Source organism: Antedon bifida, chromosome 2, assembly GCF_963402885.1.
Source record: "Antedon bifida chromosome 2, ecAntBifi1.1, whole genome shotgun sequence".
Classification (NCBI taxonomy): Eukaryota; Metazoa; Echinodermata; class Crinoidea; order Comatulida; family Antedonidae; genus Antedon; species Antedon bifida.
The window spans coordinates 2,206,182-2,227,943 of NC_136227.1; the positions used below are offsets into that span (position 1 = coordinate 2,206,182).

General features: G+C 34.2%; 5 protein-coding genes and 1 long non-coding RNA gene across 7 annotated transcripts in view; 5 read left to right on the forward strand and 1 right to left on the reverse strand.

Annotated features, from left to right (window-relative positions):
* LOC144835755 (uncharacterized) overlaps positions 1-21,762 on the forward strand; it is a 167,438-nt gene that overhangs the window by 87,774 nt on the left and 57,902 nt on the right. The window lies entirely within an intron of this gene.
* LOC144835733 (mediator of RNA polymerase II transcription subunit 15-like) overlaps positions 1-21,762 on the reverse strand; it is an 87,865-nt gene that overhangs the window by 19,013 nt on the left and 47,090 nt on the right. The window lies entirely within an intron of this gene.
* On the forward strand, positions 8,201-9,107 carry LOC144858670 (osteomodulin-like). Its single transcript, XM_078714767.1, has 2 exons — positions 8,201-9,025; positions 9,072-9,107. Exons 1-2 carry the CDS (start codon positions 8,201-8,203, stop codon positions 9,105-9,107), a joined length of 861 nt encoding a protein of 286 aa, XP_078570893.1.
* Positions 9,108-20,528, forward strand: LOC144835751 (toll-like receptor 2). The gene is made up of 2 exons (XM_078690837.1): positions 9,108-9,240; positions 17,492-20,528. The coding sequence occupies exons 1-2, from the start codon at positions 9,113-9,115 to the stop codon at positions 18,033-18,035; spliced, it is 672 nt and encodes a 223-aa protein (XP_078546963.1). The 5' UTR covers positions 9,108-9,112; the 3' UTR covers positions 18,036-20,528.
* LOC144858671 (uncharacterized) lies at positions 13,510-15,364 on the forward strand. The gene is made up of 4 exons (XM_078714768.1): positions 13,510-14,543; positions 14,645-14,656; positions 14,758-14,769; positions 15,337-15,364. The coding sequence occupies exons 1-4, from the start codon at positions 13,510-13,512 to the stop codon at positions 15,362-15,364; spliced, it is 1,086 nt and encodes a 361-aa protein (XP_078570894.1).
* LOC144858672 (uncharacterized) lies at positions 15,573-16,893 on the forward strand. The gene has a single exon (XM_078714770.1). The coding sequence runs from the start codon at positions 15,573-15,575 to the stop codon at positions 16,644-16,646; it is 1,074 nt and encodes a 357-aa protein (XP_078570896.1). The 3' UTR covers positions 16,647-16,893.

The following is a 21,762-nucleotide window of genomic DNA, read 5'->3' on the forward strand; positions in this document are numbered from 1 at the left end:
ACTTGTAGTTCTGCAGTCTACTTCTCAGTTGCTGGTTATGTGTTTTGCTGTGACATCAGGTAACTGGTACGTATGTCATGGCGACGTCATTGCAACTTGTATCTTGTTAATAGCGTTCTTTCTTTTGTATGCATTGTTTTTATTTCAAACATTTCCACTTTTACACTTAACATTTATTTACTCACGGCATCATTTTTGTTTACTCTTTTGCTCTAATGTTTTTTTTTCATTTCATTTTGATTATATTGGATGTAAAAAAAAGAAACATTTCATAAAATGCCTTTTCGTGAATTAGGCGCCTTCTATCCTAGTAAGACTATGAAAACGGACGGGCAAGAATTAAAAATCAACTAAACTGACAAATATATATGGTATTAAGTCGTTCTTTTAACATGTAGAATGTGAATCATAAATAAAAATTCTCAAACAAATTGGACACAGCAACTATAAACGGTCGTTCTTCATATGCATTAAACCGACAGTGTGGATGACGGGGAGTTCAGTTTCATCTGATGTTGGTCCGAGTGTAAGAGTGCAGATTACTGAACGAAGATGAATTAGTTCAGAAATGTACGGTGAGGAAATATGACGAATATAATTATTTGAAAACAAATAAATGAACGTGGATGTTTCACTTGTAACCAATTGAGACGCTGGAATGTAGGAGTGAAATGTTTGGGTGTGTTCGGGTATGTTCGATAAACAAGACGAGCGGTGATATTCAGTAAAAGCTGATGATGAAAGCAATCCGTAAATAAAGAACTCTATTGCAAAAATCTATTCCAACGAGCATACATGTAGCATCTTCATTGAGAAAACGTCTTACTGATTTGAGTTAGTAAGATGTTGCTTTAACGGCTGTCTATGAGGAATAGTGAAGAGTCAATTATTACACCTACTATCTGCGTACTTCTGGAGACAGAAAATGGGCCGCCAATGTAGAAAACCAGAGAGGTGGTCGCTAACGAGGGTGGTTGCTTACGAGATGGCCGCTTTTTGAAAGTCAGTCGCTTACTAGAGGTTGATAGACTGATGAAAAGATACATTTGCACAAATTTAGACATAGGTTTGTAAATATATATATTTTACATTTGCTGGCGATAGTAACTACATTAGATGGTGTTGATTCTTTTATATACTACATTAACTGGAAGTTTTACTACATTAGCGGTTGTTTCGACATTAGCATGGCGTTTTCTACATTAGTGGTTGTAACAATACGGATGCCTTCAATGATGAGCATGCGTTTTGGTTTATGTAGTAGGCCTACTTTTGTCTCATCAGTATTACAGCGTAACATTGGCAGTCATGCAATCTTCTATCTTGTGGATAGTCTCTTTGGAATCACACAAATAGTTCTACAACTTTGACGTCATCTGCATCTATGTGACGATTATGGATAAGTCAGAAGGATGTATGTAAATGAGAAACAGAATGGGTCCCAGAATACTGTGAGGAACACTAAAATTGATAGGAACTGGTTCTAAGATGTACGTGACGAGTCTACCCCTGACGGTCTAGATAGAAGAGCTGAACCCCGCTGAACCATGACCAGCACTGCAGGAATACCTAAAGTCGATCAAAAATCTCTTTCTTATATTTTAAAATTGGTATCTTTAAAATATTAAATATCTACTGTTTTGTTTCCAGGTTTATCCATTTGAAATTGTATCCATCTGTTGTTTTTGTATTTGATGCTTTTATGAACGCACTGTATATGAGCGTTTGCTGCATGAGTGGATTGGAATAAAGAAAAATAGAACAAATAGGATGGTTGAATAAGATACAAACAAACAATAAGATAGTTAATATAGAACAGTGGGTACCTTGGTTCACAAAGAACAGGAAATAACATAACTCAAATGGTCGTTAATAGTGATTTTAACAACACTTCCTTGGAAGCACAATACTTTATATTTCTAGCACACGGCTGAAATTTATTTCAAGGTGAAGATTTGCTTCCATTACTTACTTATCTGGGAAACATGAATATTAACATTACTCTGTTTTGTGTGTTTACGCTGTGTGTAATTGCTGTACCTTCCACTTCGAAAGAGTGTACGCCATACAATCCGTTCAGAATAAACGGAACTCAAGCACAAAATACAACGATGTGTCCACACGAATGTACTTGCGTATATTGCATTATCGAGGAAACACATATGTATGCAAGTCATGAGGTAAGGTGTATGAGAAAGCAATTTCGTCACATTCCAACCAGAGATATCCCAGTCGATGTTGGCGCTTTACGTCTCAATTACAATCACATTAGTGGAATCAAGTCTAATGAATTGGCTAACTTTCGTGAAATGACAGTTTTAACATTGGTTGGAAACATCTTACAGTACAATTATATAGACGATGACTCGTTTAACAATCTCACAAAACTTAAAATATTATACCTGGATTATAATCGAGCTCTTTCTCATGTACCAAGAGCTTGGTTTTTAAAGTTAACTTCACTAGAAAATGTTTACATTAGATATTCAGCTGTAAAGACTTTACAAAGTGGAGTGTTTAAAAATTGCGTTAACTTGACTACAGTTCACTTAACTGGAAACCAGCTAATAAGTTTACCTGTTGATATATTTAGAAATCACAGATTTCTAAACAATATCGATTTTTCCAAGAATTCAATCACCTATCTGGAAGATAATATCTTTTTGGATTCTTCAAATATTTTAAATCTGTTTGTACACAAAAACCAAATAAGATCAATTAGTAAAGATGTTGGAATTCAGAATTTAACTAAATTACTTCTCTTTGGATTTGCATTCAATCCCCTGAGCTGCGATTGTAGCCTAGTATGGTTTCGTCAGTGGCTTAATCAAACTAACGCTACGTTTGTAGCTCTTAATGACGCTATATGTGAAAAGAAAAATATAACAATAATGAATTTCGATGCAGAATCTCTCAGATGTTATGACGTCACAACCATTATTATCATAGCAGCTTGTAGCTCTGCGGCTTTCTTGTCAGTTGCTGGTTTTCTTATTTATGCATTCCGATGGGACATCAGGTAAGTCTACGTATGTTTTGACTTCACACTCTTTACACTATTTTTGCAACTTGTAGTTCTACAGCTTTCTTGTCAGTTGCTGGTTAGTGTGTTTCTATAGGACATTAGGTAAGTGTACGTATGTTATGACTTCACACTCTTTACACTATTTTTGCAACTTGTAGTCTGCAGCCTACTTCTCAGTTGCTGGTTATGTGTTTTGCTGTGACATCAGGTAACTGGTACGTATGTTATGGCGACGTCATTGCAACTTGTATCTTGTTAATAGCGTTCTTTCTTTTGATGCATTGTTTTTATTTCAAACATTTCGATTTTTACACTCAATACTTATTTACTCACGGCATCATTTTTGTATAGTCTTTCGCTCTAAATGTTTTTTTTCTTTTTATTTCGATTATATATTGGATGTAAAAAGAAGAAACATTTTATTAATTGAAAATGGGACATAAAGTCTAGTCGTAACTATGTAATGGCATATCTTGATTTCTTCTACAACCATCTTTAAATTATTTGCAATCTTTCACTATTTTATATGGACATAAATACTATACTAAGCAGTGTAACAAGAATATTTACACCATCCAGTATTTGCGTAGTGAGGAAAAAATGTCATTACTTATACGCAAAAAACTAAGCATTTATAGTTTTCAGTTCCTGGGCAACTTTTTCAATTTCATTAAGTTTTCAGAAAGGTTAAGTAGGCCTATCATTTGATAGTGTTATTGATTACCTTCATGGTGTACGATATAGTTTTTCTAGGGATACAGATTAATATTTATTGGTTACTATAGTTTTGAAATTTTAAAGTGCAAAAACAAAACAAAACAAACTTCGAAATGCTGTGAAAGATATTCAAGGAAAAGTCCATGCAATACCCAAACATGATGATCAATACGCCCTATACTAACCATGGTTTCAGTAAGTTTCTGTCATCTCATGAATCAGGCGCCTTCTATCCTATTAAGGCTATGAAAACTGACGGGCAAGAATGAAAACTAAACTGACGAAAATAAATGGTATTAATCCGTTCTTTCAAAATACAGAATGCGAATCATGAATACAAATTCTCAATAATATAATTATTTGAAAACAAATAAATGAACGTGGATGTTTCACTGGTAACCAATTGAGACGCTGGAATGTACGAGTGTGTTCGGTAGTGTTTGAGAAACAAGACGAGCGGTGATATTCAGTAAAAACTGATGAGGAAAGCAATCCGTAAATAAAGAACTCTATTGCAATAATCTATTCCAGATGAACGAGCATACATGTAGCATCTTCATTGAGAAAACGTCTTAACTGATTTGATGTTTCGGAGTACGGTAAGATAATTGCAGTCCTCAATTTTGTATATTTTGTAACGTGGAATAGACGTTCAACTGGCCATTTGATAATATTACGACATCCGATAGATACAATTTTGAAATTAAGTGACCCAATTATTCTTTCTTTTTTTTTTGACATGATGACGTCATAAAATTAAAATATTTGTAACACATGTGAAAGAGAATTGATTGAGAAAGAACATGGAATACGAATAAGCGCGATGCTCTCTATTAAATGTGATTAACTAGAACAAAGAGGAAAAATAATATGATGACATCACAGTATCTGGTTGGTACAAATGTTACACGCATTCATAATAAGTTGAAAAAAGCCCCATATTATGAAGTATACTTTTAACAAGTTTCATTAAGAAATGTCGTTTAGTTCAGAATTTATGATCAATCATAAGCTTCATAAAATCACGCGTACGTTACGAAAATCTTATTAATTCCCATAAGGTCTAAATTCTGGTAAAGTTACAAAATGTTCTGTTTTCAAGGTTTAGAGATAGACTGCCAACACAAATCGTGGAAAGAAAGAAGAACAAAGAAGAAGAACGAAAAATATCCTGACAATCACAATTGGGTTATCCACAATACCTTGCGGATAACCAATAAGACACACAACAGGAAGTAAAATGATATTATTTTAATTTAAATTTAACAGTGTGTACCTTGGGGCACAAAGAACAGGAAATAAAATAACTCAAAATAATAGTGGTTTTAAAAACACTTCCTTGGAAGCACAATACTTTATATTTCTAACACACGGATAACATTTATACCAAGGTGAAGATTTGCTACTTACTTATCTTCTACGGAAGAAAAACTATACGTAGGCCTACATACATACATCGCTAATTATTTAGGAAGAAAGTTTATTTGTAACACTGCTTACAGTGAAGTGGACAACGATCATCTGCAGTGTATCATATCAATATCTTAATTATTAGCGTTACGTATCTGGGACAACATGAATATCAACGCCATTCTGTTTTGTGTGTTTACACCGTTTGTAATTGCTGTATCTTCCACTTCGAAAAAGTGTACGCCATACAAATACAATCCGTTCAGAATAAACGGAACTCAAGCACGAAATACAACGATGTGTCCACACGAATGTTCTTGCGTATATTGCATTCGTCATATCGACCAAACACATGTGTATGCAAGCCATGAAGTAAGGTGCACAGAGAAGCAATTTCATCGCATTCCAACCATAGATATCCCAGTCGATGTTGGGGCTTTATATATTAATGAGAATCATATTAGTACAATTAAGTCAAACGAACTGGCTAACTTTCGTGAAATGAAAGTTTTAACACTGACAAGAAATTTTTTACAGTACAGTAACATAGACGATGATTCGTTTAATAATCTCGCTAAACTTCAAACATTATACCTGGATTATAATCGAGCTCTTTCGCATATACCAAGAGCTTGGTTTTTAAAGTTAACTGCGTTAAAATCTGTTCACATTAGATATTCATCTGTACAAACTCTGAAAAGTGGAGTGTTTAAAAATTGCGTTAACTTGACAACAGTTCAGTTAACTGGAAACCAGTTAACAAGTTTACCTGCTGATGTATTTAGAAATCACAGGTTTCTGACTAATGTCGATTTTTCGCGTAATTCAATCACCTATCTGGAAGATAATATCTTTTTGAACTCTCCGAACATTTTACACTTTCTTGCACACAAAAACCAAATAAGAACAATTAGTAAAGATGTTGGAATTCAGAATTTAACTAAATTACTTCTCTTTGGATTTGCATTCAATCCCCTGAGCTGCGATTGTAGCCTAGTATGGTTTCGTCAGTGGCTTAATCAAACTAACGCTACGTTTGTAGCTCTTAATGACGCTATATGTGACAAGCAAAATATAACAATAATGAATTTCGATGCAGAATCTCTCAGATGTTATGACGTCACAACCATTATTATTATTGCAACTTGTAGCTCTGCAGCTTTCTTGACAGTTGCTGGTTTTCTTATTTATGTGTTTCGATGGGATATAAGGTAAGTCTACGTATGTTATGACATCACAATCATTATTATCATTAAAACTTGTAGCTCTGTAGCTTTTCTTAACAGTTGCTAGTTTTCTTATTTATGTATTTTGTTGGGATATCAGGTTATACAGTAAGTCTACGTATTTTATGACATCACAATCATTATTATCATTGTAACTTGTAGCTCTGCAGCTTTCCTAACAGTTGCTGGTTTTCCTATTCATGTAATTTGATGGGATATACGGTAAGTTTACGTATATTATGACGTCACATTCCTTACAATGTGTTTGCGTCTGTAGCTTTTAATCACTTGTTCTCATTCATAACATTTAAACAAACGTAGCACGTACGTTTTAAATTTACATTATGTTTCACTCATTTTTCTACCAAAGCAGGAAACAATAAACAACATATAGGTGGGCCTCGGCCACTTCCTTCCATTTCGCTTCTAACTCTAGGAAAGTGAATACCATAAGCACAGTATTTTAGGTTAAACGATGTGCAAGAAGGGAGACATATTCAAAAAGAGTTCTACGTAGACATCTTAATCAGAGCAATTGGCAAACCAGGAATCTTTCTTCAATTTTTAAGATTATCAAACTATACGCACTAAGTTCAGACAGCCTGAATTCTTCGACCCAACACTTCTAGATATTTCAGAATGTTCTTATTTCAGGTTTTAAAGTCCATTGCTTCATTAAGCCTTCTACTTGAAGTCAGCTGTACGTGTTATAAATACAACCAATTTCGAATCAATGGAACAGCAGACAGAAATACTACAATTTGCCCAGACAGATGTCATTGTAAATATTGCCCAATATACCTGAAACACTCGGCGACGATGCGGCATATAGTGAATTGCCAACGTAAAGGATATTCACGTATACCTTCACATATTCCAGTGGATGTAACAGAACTTACCTTAAGTGGCAATGAACTTACAACTATTAGCAATACAAGTTTGATAAACTTTCCACAGCTTGATATGATTGATTTGCGTTACAATAGGCTACAATTTAGTTCTCTTTATAATATCTTTGACAGTCAAGTAAATCTAAGGCTTTATTTCTGGACTTTAATGACAATTTGGTTAATCTTCGTAAAATATGGTTTCAAAACTTGCGATCATTACGGTCTATCGATAACACATTGTCTTGTAAAAACTCTCGACAAGGATTTATTTGAAAATTGTAGTCAACTAGAGAATGTGTATCTTTCTGGAAATCAAATATCAGAACTTCCTATCGATCTGTTTACGAAACACAATGGGAAGCCGCAGGACGGTGCTCATGAATAATTTATGCAAGAGCTTTAACAAAGTGGGTGGAGCTTAGCGTGAAATTCCGTCGTCTTAACTTTTTGAAATTTTACTGCGGAATCGGTTAAACCCCGTTTCCACAGGCAGTTTATCGGTTAATTATCATTTAATTTTTGGCTGCGGAAACACGACCTATAATGAGGAACCATGATTATTGGTAATTTCAATCATATTATTGAGAAAATAATTATTTACTTGTTCCTTATAGCGCGCCCTCTTTATGTATCGGGCTTAGGAAGAACATTGAGGAAATAAATTGATTTCCTCCATGCGCGAAATTCTCGAAAAATGTTCTGTATGTGTTAAAGTGCATTGTTTTCTTAGGCTTAGGTTTAAAGTCAGTTCTACTTGATAAGTTCAACCATAATTTTTAATCAACGGAACAACAGAGATTATATAGTACAATTTTGACCAGACAATTCGACTGTAAGTATAGCCTCTGTCCTCAATTGTCAAGGTGATGTCAACCTCCATGGTCTCCAACCCAACGTAACTCCACTTGATAATAAAAGCACAAATTATCAACATGAATATTAAAGTTATTCTGTTTTGTGTATTTACGCTGTTTGTAATTGGTGTACCTTCCACTTCGAAAAAGTGTACATTATACAATCCGTTCAGAGTAAACGGAACTCAAGCACGGAATACAACGTGGTGTCCACAAGAATGTACTTGCGAATATTGCATTCGTCATGTCGACCAAACACATATGTATGCAAGCCATGAAGTAAGGTGTATGAGAAAGCAATTTCGTCGCATTCCAACCAGAGATATCCCAGTTGATGTTGGCGCTTTACGTCTCAATTATAATCACATTGGTGGAATCAAATCTGAAGAATTGGCTAACTTCCGTGAAATGAAATTTTTAACATTGGTTGGAAATATCTTACAGTACAATTATATAGACGATGATTCATTTAATAATCTCGCTAAACTTCAGACATTATTCTTGGATTATAATCGAGCTCTTTCGCACATACCAAGAGCTTGGTTTTTAAAGTTAACTTCACTAGAAAATGTTTACATTAGATATTCATCTGTAAAAACTCTGCAAAGTGGAGTATTTAAAAATTGCGTTAAACTAACTACAATTAACTTAAATGGAAATCAGTTAATAAGTTTGCCTGCTGGTATATTCAGAAATCATAGATTTCTTTACAGCGTTGGTTTTTCGCGTAATTCTATTACCAATCTGGAAGATAACATGTTTTTGGATTCTTTAAACATTTCCTATCTTTTTATAGTCCAAAACCAAATAAGAACGATTAGTAAAGATGTTGGAATTCAGAATTTAACTGAATTACATGGTTTTGGATTTGCATTCAATCCCCTTAGCTGCGATTGTAGCCTAGTATGGTTTCGTCAGTGGCTTAATCAAACTAACGCTACGTTATCAGACCTTGATGACGCCATATGTGAAAAGAAAAATATAACAATAATGAATTTCGATGCAGAATCTCTCAGATGTTATGACGTCACAACCATTATTATCATTGCAACTTGTAGCTCTGCAGCTTTCTTGACAGTTGCTGGTTTTCTTATTTATGCATTCCGATGGGACATCAGGTAAGTCTACGTATGTTATGACTTGACACTCTTCACACTATTTTTTCAACTTGTAGTTCTGTAGCCTACTTCTCAGTTGCTGGTTATGTGTTTTGCTGTGACATCAGGTAAGTCTACGTATGTTATGACTTCACACTCTTCACACTATTTTTGTAACTTGTAGTTCTGCAGTCTACTTCTCAGTTGCTGGTTATGTGTTTTGCTGTGACATCAGGTAACTGGTACGTATGTCATGGCGACGTCATTGCAACTTGTATCTTGTTAATAGCGTTCTTTCTTTTGTATGCATTGTTTTTATTTCAAACATTTCCACTTTTACACTTAACATTTATTTACTCACGGCATCATTTTTGTTTACTCTTTTGCTCTAATGTTTTTTTTTCATTTCATTTTGATTATATTGGATGTAAAAAGAAGACACATTTCATAAAATGCCTTTTCATAAATTAGGCGCCTTCTATCCTAGTAAGGCTATGAAAACGGACGGGCAAGAATTAAAAATCAACTAAACTGACAAATATATATGGTATTAAGTCGTTCTTTTAACATGTAGAATGTGAATCATAAATAAAAATTCTCAAACAAATTGGACACAGCAACTATAAACGGTCGTTCTTCATATGCATTAAACCGACAGCGTGGATGATGGGGAGTTCAGTTTCATCTGATGTTGGTCCGAGTGTAAGAGCGCAGATTACTGAACGAAGATGAATTAGTTCAGAAATGTACGGTGAGGAAATATGACGAATATAATTATTTGAAAACAAATAAATGAACGTGGATGTTTCACTGGTAACCAATTGAGACGCTGGAATGTAGGAGTGAAATGTTCGGGTGTGTTCGGGTATGTTCGATAAACAAGACGAGCGGTGATATTCAGTAAAAGCTGATGATGAAAGCAATCCGTAAATAAAGAACTCTATTGCAATAATCTATTCCAACGAGCATACATGTAGCATCTTCATTGAGAAAACGTCATACTGATTTGAGTAAGTAAGATGTTGCTTTAACGGCTGTCTATGAGGAATAGTGAAGAGTCAATTATTACTACTATCTGCGTACTTCTGGAGACTGAAAATGGGCCGCCAATGTAGAAATTCGTATTCGTAATTCATCATCTGTCAAAGTATTTAAAAAGTTGTATAAAAATAATTTGTTCTTAACTTATCAATGAGTGTTACAAATATGTTTTCATTTACATTTTTTTTTTGCTTTTTTGGGTTTTAACGCACTATCTTTGAGTTCATATGCCAACATGTTTAGCTAGTATTGTCTCGTCCTGTGTTTCAATTATGTTTGTATCATGTATTCATTATTTGTTAAGGTGGCCAAATACTGTACAAGCTTTGCTCTTTTTTGGTCATCCTTCCATTTTTGAATATATTCATTACACTATGTTTTATATTGGAAAATAAAACTGAAACTGAAACTGAAAACCAGAGAGGTGGTCGCTAAGAGGGTGGTTGCTTACGAGATGGCCGCTTTTTGAAAGTCAGTCGCTTACTAGAGGCTGATAGACTTATGAAGAGGTACATTTGCACAAATTTAGACATAGGTTTGTAAATATATATATTTTACATTTGCTGGCGATAGTAACTACATTAGATGGTGTTGATTCTTTTATATACTACATTAACTGGTTTTACTACATTAGCGGTTGTTTCGACATTAGCATGGCGTTTTCTACATTAGTGGTTGTAACAATACGGATGCCTTCAATGATGAGCATACGCTTTGGTTTATGTAGTAGGCCTACTTTTGTCTCATCAGTATTACAGCGTAACATTGGCAGTCATGCAATCTTCTATCTTGTGGATAGTCTCTTTGGAATCACACAAATAGTTCTACAACTTTGACGTCATCTGCATCTATGTGACGATTATGTATAAGTCAGAAGCATGTATGTAAATGAGAAACAGAATGGGTCCCAGAATACTGCGAGGAACACTAAAATTGATAGGAACTGGTTCTAAGATGTACGTGACGAGTCTACCCCTGACGGTCTAGATAGAAGAGCTGAACCCCGCTGAACCATGACCAGCACTGCAGGAATACCTAAAGTCGATCAAAAATCTCTTTCTTATATTTTAAAATTGGTATCTTTAAAATATTAAATATCTACTGTTTTGTTTCCAGGTTTATCCATTTGAAATTGTATCCATCTGTTGTTTTTGTATTTGATGCTTTTATGAACGCACTGTATATGAGCGTTTGCTGCATGAGTGGATTGGAATAAAGAAAAATAGAACAAATAGGATGGTTGAATAAGATACAAACAAACAATAAGATAGTTAATATAGAACAGTGGGTACCTTGGTTCACAAAGAACAGGAAATAACATAACTCAAATGGTCGTTAATAGTGATTTTAACAACACTTCCTTGGAAGCACAATACTTTATATTTCTAGCACACGGCTGAAATTTATTTCAAGGTGAAGATTTGCTTCCATTACTTACTTATCTGGGAAACATGAATATTAACATTACTCTGTTTTGTGTGTTTACGCTGTGTGTAATTGCTGTACCTTCCACTTCGAAAGAGTGTACGCCATACAATCCGTTCAGAATAAACGGAACTCAAGCACAAAATACAACGATGTGTCCACACGAATGTACTTGCGTATATTGCATTATCGAGGAAACACATATGTATGCAAGTCATGAGGTAAGGTGTATGAGAAAGCAATTTCGTCACATTCCAACCAGAGATATCCCAGTCGATGTTGGCGCTTTACGTCTCAATTACAATCACATTAGTGGAATCAAGTCTAATGAATTGGCTAACTTTCGTGAAATGACAGTTTTAACATTGGTTGGAAACATCTTACAGTACAATTATATAGACGATGACTCGTTTAACAATCTCACAAAACTTAAAATATTATACCTGGATTATAATCGAGCTCTTTCTCATGTACCAAGAGCTTGGTTTTTAAAGTTAACTTCACTAGAAAATGTTTACATTAGATATTCAGCTGTAAAGACTTTACAAAGTGGAGTGTTTAAAAATTGCGTTAACTTGACTACAGTTCACTTAACTGGAAACCAGCTAATAAGTTTACCTGTTGATATATTTAGAAATCACAGATTTCTAAACAATATCGATTTTTCCAAGAATTCAATCACCTATCTGGAAGATAATATCTTTTTGGATTCTTCAAATATTTTAAATCTGTTTGTACACAAAAACCAAATAAGATCAATTAGTAAAGATGTTGGAATTCAGAATTTAACTAAATTACTTCGGTTTGGATTTGGATTTAATCCCCTGAGCTGCGATTGTAGCCTAGTATGGTTTCGTCAGTGGCTTAATCAAACTAACGCTACGTTATCAGACCTTGATGACGCCATATGTGAAAAGAAAAATATAACAATGATGAATTTCGATGCAGAATCTCTCAGATGTTATGACGTCACAACCATTATTATCATAGCAGCTTGTAGCTCTGCGGCTTTCTTGTCAGTTGCTGGTTTTCTTATTTATGTATTTCGATGGGACATCAGGTAAGTCTACGTATGTTATGACATCACAATCATTATTATCATTGCAACTTGTAGCTCTGCAGCTTTCTTGTCAGTTGCTGGTTTTCTTATTTATGTATTTTGATGGGATATAAGGTAAGTCTACGTATGTTATGACATCACAATCATTATTATCATTACAACTTGTAGCTCTTCAGCTTTCTTGACAGTTGCTAGTTTTCTTATTTATGTATTTTGATGGGATATAAGGTAAGTCTACGTATGTTATGACATCACAATCATTATTATCATTACAACTTGTAGCTCTTCAGCTTTCTTGACAGTTGCTAGTTTTCTTATTTATGTATTTTGATGGGATATAAGGTAAGTCTACGTATATTATGACGTCACACTCCTTACAATGTGCTTGCGTCTGTAGCTTTTAATCACTTTTTCTCATTCATAACATTTAAACTGACGTAGCACGTTTTAAATTTACATTTTGGTTCACTCATTTCTACCAAAGCAGGAAACAATAAACAACATATAGGTGCGCCGCGGCCACTTCCTTCCATTTCGCTTTTAACTCCAGGAAAGTGAATACCATAAGCACAGTATTTTAGGTTAAACGGTGTGCAAGTTAAGAAGGGAGAAATATTCAAAAAGAGTTCTACGTAGACATCTTAATCAGAGCAATTGGCAAACCAGGAATCTTTCTTCAATTTTTAAGATTATCTACAACAAACTATACGCACTAAGTTCAGACAGGCTGAATTCTTCGACCCAACACTTCCAGATATTTCAGAATGTTCTTATTTCAGGTTTTAAAGTCCATTGCTTCATTAAGCCTTCTACTTGAAGTCAGCTGTACGTGTTATAAATACAACCAATTTCGAATCAATGGAACAGCAGACAGAAATACTACAGTTTGCCCAGACAGATGTCATTGTGAATATTGCCCAATATACCTGAAACACTCGGCGACGATGCGACATATAGTGAATTGCCAACGTAAAGGATATTCACGTATACCTTCACATATTCCGGTGGATGTAACAGAACTTATCTTAAATGGCAATGAACTTTCAACTATTAGCAATACAAGTTTGATAAAATTTTCACAGCTTGATATGATTGATTTGCGTTACAATAGGCTACAATTTAGTTATCTTCATAATATCTTTGACAGTCAAGTAAATCTAAAGACTTTATTTCTGGACTTTAATTTAAATTTGGTTAATCTTCGTAAAATATGGTTTCGAAACTTGCGATCATTACGGTCTATATCGATAACACATTGTCTTGTAAAAACTCTCGACAAGGATTTATTTGAGAATTGTGGTCAACTAGAGAATGTGTATCTTTCTGGAAATCAAATATCAAAACTTCCTAGTAATCTCTTTCACAATATGCCATTCCTAGGTAAAGTGGATATACGGTACAATCAACTTGGTGTTCTCCATAACGATATGTTTCATGGTTCACCAAATGTAACACGACTTTATATGGAAAACAACAAATTAACAGAAGTAAACCAAAGGGTTGGAATTCAAAATTTAACTAAGTTTTATGAATTTGCATTTGGATTTAATCCCTTCAGTTGCGACTGCAACCTTGTTTGGTTTCGTCAGTGGATAAACCGAACTAAAGTAAAATTGGTTGAAATGGAAAACGCAAAATGTAAAAACCGGAATGGAACGACTTTATTACAATTCGATGCAGCTTCCTTGACATGTTATGACCCCGGGATCGCTACAGGCACCATCATTGCAACTTGTACCTCTGTAGCTTTGCTATCAGTTGCTGGATTTCTTGTTTATCTGTTTAGATGGGATATCAGGTAGGTCTATGTATGACATGAGTCACACTCATACCATTCATTGCAACTTGTACCTCTGCAGCTTTGCTATCAGTTGCTGGATTTCTTGTTTATCTGTTTAGATGGGATATCAGGTAAGTCTATGTATGACATGAGTCACACTCATACCAATCATTGCAAATTGTAGCTCTGTAGCTTTCTTGTCAGTTGCTGGTTTTCTTGTTTATCTGTTTAGATGGGATATCAGGTAAGTCTACGAATGACGCATGACGTCACACTCACCAATCCTTGTAATGCAGCTCTGTAGTTTTACTATAAGTTGCTGGTTTTCTTGTTATCTGTTCCAATGGCAATCTGGTAAGTCTACATATTTGTAGCTCTGTAGCTTTTTTGCAAGTTGCTGGTTTTCTTGTTTTTCTGTTTCGATGGGAAGGTCTACGTATGTCATGACGACATCATTGCAACTTGTATCTTGTTATCTTTCTTTTGTATGCATTATTTTTATATCAAACATTTCCATTTTTACACTTAACACTCATTTACTCACGGCATCATTTTGTTTACTCTTTTACTGTGTTTTTTAAAATTTTTATTTTGATTATATTGGAGGTAAAAAGAAGAAAAATGTTATAAAATGAAACGCATGTTATGAAGTCATATTTCTTTACTATCTTTGCAACTCTTTGTAGAACTTTCTTGACAGTTTTTGGTTTTCTCATAGTATTTCGATGGGACATGGTAAGTCTACGTATGTTATGACGTCACATTTCTTACTATCTTTGCAACTTTTTGTAGAACTTTCTTGTATTTGTAGTCAGTCCTTGTTCATGTTGCCAAACTGAAGACTTCCATTTATTTATTCCATTTTTCATTTAATTTTACTTATTTATTTAACCAACACTAAAGGAACAAACTAAAAACATAAGCAACCAAGGTCACTTGTTTTTAAACCTATTACTTCCGGAAGTGGATGTTTACATGTACTTATCGATAGATTTAACCTCGTGAAAAGGAAGCGATATCGGAAATTGACATCAGAACTCATGAAAGATGGCAAATGTGAGCACAGGTTTCAGCAAGACTTACGTCATTATTATTATTATTTATTTATTATTGTTGTCGGTAGTGGAAAATGGAACAAGAATTACTGGTTGTACGTCATACAATCCGTTTAAAATAAATGGAACTCAACTACCAAACACAACGAAGTGCCCACCAAGTTGTACCTGTGAATATTGCCCCCACTTTTCGTCATCTGAAATATACACTGTTCATTCTGTTAATTGTAGAGAGAAATCATTCAAACATATTCCTAAGGAAGACATACCTGTTGATGTCGGACTTCTGCGACTTGATGAAAACCATATCACCACAATTGAATCAGACGATTTGGTTAATTTCTACGATATGACTTCACTAAATTTGGACGGTAATCTTCTGGGATATACTACAATAAGCGATCAAGCGTTTGATGGTCTCTCGAAGCTAACATTTCTTCAGCTAAACTACAACCGTGCTCTTACACATGTTAAAAGAATTTGGTTCCAGAAATTGATATCATTAGAAGTTCTATATATGAGATATTCTTCAGTTAAAACTATACAAAGTGGAAGTTTTAACAATTGTCGTAACTTGAATACAGTTTATTTGACTTCAAACTTGATTACCAGTTTCCCTGCTGATATCTTTAGAAACCACCCGTTTCTACAAAATGTCGACTTTTCACACAACACGCTCAGTAAAATACATGATGACGTTTTTTTAGGTTCACCAGAAATAGCATATTTTACGATGCAAAATAACAAAATAACGACATTAAATCAAAAAGTCGGAATTCAAAATTTAACCAAGTTAGTCAAGTTTGGATTTGCTTACAATCCACTTAATTGTGACTGTAATCTTGTATGGTTTCGTCGATGGATAAATCAAACTAACGTCACATTCATTAACACTGAACATACAACATGTAAAAACATAAACGAAACGAGTATTTTAAATTTTGATGCAGACTCTTTAAAATGCTATGATGTGACGATGATAATTATCATTGCAACTTGTAGCTCTGCAGCTTTCCTGTCAGTTGCTGGTTTTCTTATTTATGTGTTTCGATGGGATATCAGGTAAGTCTACGCATATGACGTAACCCTCCTTACAGTTGCAACTTGTAGCTCTGCAGCTTTCTTGACAGTAGCTGGTTTTCTTACTTATTTATTTAGATGGGATATCAGGTAAGTCTACGCATGACGTCACTCTCCTTACAGTTGCAATTTGTAGCTCTGTAGCTTTCCTGTCAGTTGTGGTTTTCTTATTTATTTATTTCGATGGGACATCAGGTAAGTCTACGCATATGACGTAACCCTCCTTACAGTTGAAACTTGTAGCTCTGCATCTTTCCTGTCAGTTGTGGTTTTCTTATTTATTTATTTCGATGTGATATCAGGTAATCTACGACGTCACCCTCCTTGCAACTGTGTCAAGCTTTCTTGACACTTAAATACCAGGTAAAAGCTTAAGACAAAAAAAATGTCAAATCATACTTCTATCCTTTAAAAATAATAAATTAACGGAAAGATAAGAACATCGGATTCCTTGAACACGGGTACAAATATGCTTAAGCATAGTTTTGTTTTAAAAGCAAGTATCCAGACTCAATTTGACCACCATAAACACATCTTATTTTTGTTGTAGACATTATGCTTAATTTGGTAAACTTTTGTAACATATCTGAATGCTAGTTGGGAAACCGTACGAGAGTGGATGTGACAATATATTTTTTTTTTTTGTTTGTTATTTATATCTGTATTTTGTGTCTCAGAGCAAACACAATTTCTATGTATATATTTTGTTTTACTGTATATGCAAATGACAATAAAAGGAAATGATGATTTCCACTAATGAATGAATGAATGAATGAATCTGTGGTGACTGGAATTTATTTATCTAATGTATTCTTTAAATTGTTATTTTAGGTACTGGAATCAGAGACGTCTGCTTCGGAAACAGTACGAGAGATTGGAAAATGAAGGCCCACCTCCGGTGGATGGTGTTCAAATTCGATACGATGCGTTTGTCTCGTACAACAGCAAAGACCAGGACTGGGTCTTAAAGTCAGCATTGCCGACGTTAGAGGGCCCAGAGTTCGGATTTAGTTTATGCGTAGACTTTCGAGACTTCGTTGTTGGTGATGCAATCGCTGACAATATTTCTAACGCAATTAAATACAGTCGCAAAATGCTTATCGTTGTAACCAAGAACTTTGCGAAAAGCGAGTGGTGTTACTTTGAAATGGAGATGGCGAGGACCCGTATGTTTGACAACCATGAAGATATATTTGTTGTTGTAATATTGGAGTCTGTTCCCAGCAGGAACATGCCGACATTACTTCAAAAAATATTGAGAAAGAAAACGTACATCGAATGGCCTAAGCATCCGGATGGTCAGAAGGTGTTTTGGACTCGCTTAGCAGCAGCATTGAACAGTCCTAACGCGCATCACGACCGTCTTATAAACTAAGGCGATTAACAATATACACAGAATAGCAACTAAGAACTGAGAGAGATGGTACCAAGCGATATCTGTGTAAGGCGCGAGCGCGAACTAGTCGATAGCTTCAGAGAGATTATGATGGGGGTTACATCCAGCACTGGACGACATGATAACGATCGAAATAAACACTTACTTATCAAAAACAAGCACAGCGCCCTCTTCTTTCCAACACTACTTTAAACTTTTTCATACGCGACAGTATCGAATTATTTCCTAGTTACCTAGTTATTCGCTATAAATTAACCCACCATAATGATTGCAACTGAACCTGCGCGAAACGAATCAACCCTTAAACAAATTTTCTTTAAATGTTGCCACCTGACATGAAAAAATGACATTATTTAGGGCATATTATGAGACAACAACACGAATGCCATAAATGAACCTAATATAACCTCAAAATGTAGGGTACTCGGTGGCGTCCTAATAGATTTTTGTCGCTATTTCGAATTATTTACATCAATCAACCTATTTTATTGTGGCAGAAATTAAAAACGAACATATACTCGGTTTTGATAGGATACATAAACATTGTTATTGGCGACACATCACGGAATTGGAGCGATGACAAAGAGCCTGAAACACAGCCGGTTAAATTTGTAACAGATCTAGTGGGGGCTAGGCTTAACGATCAAGACAATCAGTACTGACGGCCTGGGTGTCTAGAGGAGCCGCTGACAGAAAATATTGCCGATAGCAACTAGAGTTTTCAATGCAAGTGTTTGGCCTATGTGGGGTGAACATCCTGCAACAATCAGACGATAAAAAGAAGTGCGTGCGCGCGCAAGCAATTTTGGACGGTCAATCGGGAACCACGGATCTCCACGGCTTAATATAGGCCTACCTTTAAATACAAAGTAGTACTCTGTAGATATTTGACATTCATCGACACCTCCTTTGGCCAATCAGATTTAATATTGTAAGACTAGTCTACTCATAGCCCCGCACATAGCTGATGTAGTACAATAATTATGATTTTATGAGTGTCTACATGGTTTATGATTTAGTACAGTGAAATTTACGTAATTTTATCTTCTACCACCTAAAAATATGTCCAAACTTATCATATAAACTGAGTCGCGGCAACAATAGCACATTTCGCAAAACACATCAAAAGCCATTTCGTAGCCGAAATGTCTGTAAAGTGAAAACTGTAGATCAGAATTAAGCCTATAGATAATCACGGAGGCGGGTCCACGATCGGCTAACTTTGCGCATGTCACAGATGTCCTGTATACATTATGCCAGTTACGGGGCCGCTTTATTTGTCATTAACTACACCACTCCGGGGAATTAATAGATATCTCAGGAGGGCGTTCTGAACCTAGGGAGGGCGTACCACGGCGCCGTGTGTCATGCGCAAACTTGTGGAAATTGTAAATTACCAGAATTGTGGGAAGAGCAAACATGATCTAAAAGAGTTTTTATTTGGAGTAAAATGTTTTTTTTTACTTTTGTACTGTGACATAGATTTTGAGCCTATTCCCACTACAAGCTATGCTTTCATTTAGGTTCCTCTAATTTATCTAAGTTGTTAGTAAAGTGAAATAAAATTGATATGATATGATGATAACCCGAATGCAAAACGCAGCATAAATGTCAGTTGTAGCAAGCCAATTCTAAATAAACCTTAGAGGCTGATGGGTTGTATTTATCATCTAATTAAATAGATAACATGAAAAGATCGTCATCAGTAGGGCTATGCACAAGCAAAGAATGTATAGTTATAAATAACACTCACAAAATCATTTTGGATGGATTCATTTTCTGTATATAACGCAACTTTCATCTCGATAACGATTATGATAAAATCACAAAATCTTAACAGAAATATTCTTTAAATAAAACAAAAAATTATGAGAATTTGTAAAATATGTAAAATAGAAGATGATTATCAACAATTTATCAACACTATAATATATAAATGTGCCCAAAACTGGACAAAATGTAAGGATATTTATTATTATACAATAGTAATAGTTTGTTAAAATAAATGTATAACAACAAATGATGATAAGATTAAGAGATTTTGTAAATATGTTAAAATATAAGATGATTATCAAAAGTTTATCAACACTATAAAGGTGTACAAAAACTAGACTAAATTTAAGGATATATAGTATTAGTTACCGGTATGTTAAAAATAAATGTATAACAAAAGTGGATATTTCTTTAAGCTCATTATATATTTGTTATGCGTAATACCAATGAAAAATAGTTATATTGTTATTGTTATATTTAACGCACTATTTTTAAAGTTTAAACATAATGTAGTGAATCTATATTTTTTTGTATTTTGTATATTCCTACTCTTTTATAGGTTCTCCTTTTGGGGACAAAAGGATTTTAAGCGGGGAACATGTCATGGATAAGTTGTTGTTCGTGTGCGTTCTGCGTATTTGCATACAAGTGTCTTGCTGCTAGTTGTTTTGCGAGAATTGTATTAAAGATTTTCTTTAATGAAACTTACTAAGTGTGTTCCTTTGATTTGAAGAATATTGTTAAAGATGTATTGTCCCCCTGAAAAAATGATTATTAAAAATGTTTCTTTAATGTCACATAATTATGTGAAAAAAAAGTGGATCGAAAAAAAAAATGTATTTACCTGAAAAAACTGTAATTCAAAGTCAATTTTAATTAATCTTCAGTTGTCATGTTTTTGGGGAACCACAATACATCTTTAAATGTGGTGTACAACAATGAGTTGAATAAATAGAAAGAGATTCAATGAGTAGTTAGCATCGTTGCTGCAGTAAGTTCATTTGTATCTAGTTTCATTTTCGTGCACTATGTGTGTATTAGAACACATTAACTATTGAAGGTCTTTGATGTCAATCTTGTTCATTGAATAGGTTAACATTTGAACAGAATTTAACTCATCATTAACGGAGATATAAGTCATTAATTTGCATTGCATTTTTTTCTGAGCTTGTCTCAATGAGATCATAACATGGAATTTAGAATGAAAAAGTGTTTTTTTTAAAGTACAAGAATCAGGAATATTTATGATGCTCATATTTATCGTTGTCTGACTTATCAATGCTTATTAGCAAAAACATCTTAACTTTGATGATTTTGCTTAAGTATGTTCAAAATAATCTATGTAGTTTGTCTTAGATGACGAATTCCAATTTCATAAGATCAAAAGCAATGATGCGGATAAATTCATTCATGTATTCTTTATTTCATATATAATATTCACAGAAAAAAACATACGGTACTACTATTGTTATGTACTATTGACACTGTTATTAATTTTACTTCCAAATTTGGAGGCGAGACATAAAGAAATATTGCATTTCAAATATTCGTTAGGCCTATAAGTCTACTTTTCCCAGCTTGGAACATTCTTCTGTTTCTCTACAAAACGCGTTTTAATGATGGCCTAAATAAACCAAATGCATATACTGTATATAAATAAAAGAATACAATTAATTAAATCGCTTAATACGAAAAATATTGTTTTAGAATTATAAATAATGTGTTGTTACAAAGCGTTCTGATTAAATTCAATTTAAAAACATTTTTGTTTTTGACACTTAGTCAATATCAATGTTGGATATGTAATATTAATGTTGGATATGTAATATTAATGTTGGATATGTAATATTAATGTTGGAAACTATACAGATGCTCCAAAAATAAAATATTATATTTAAAATTAATTTAATCTCTATAACGCTAATTTAAAAAT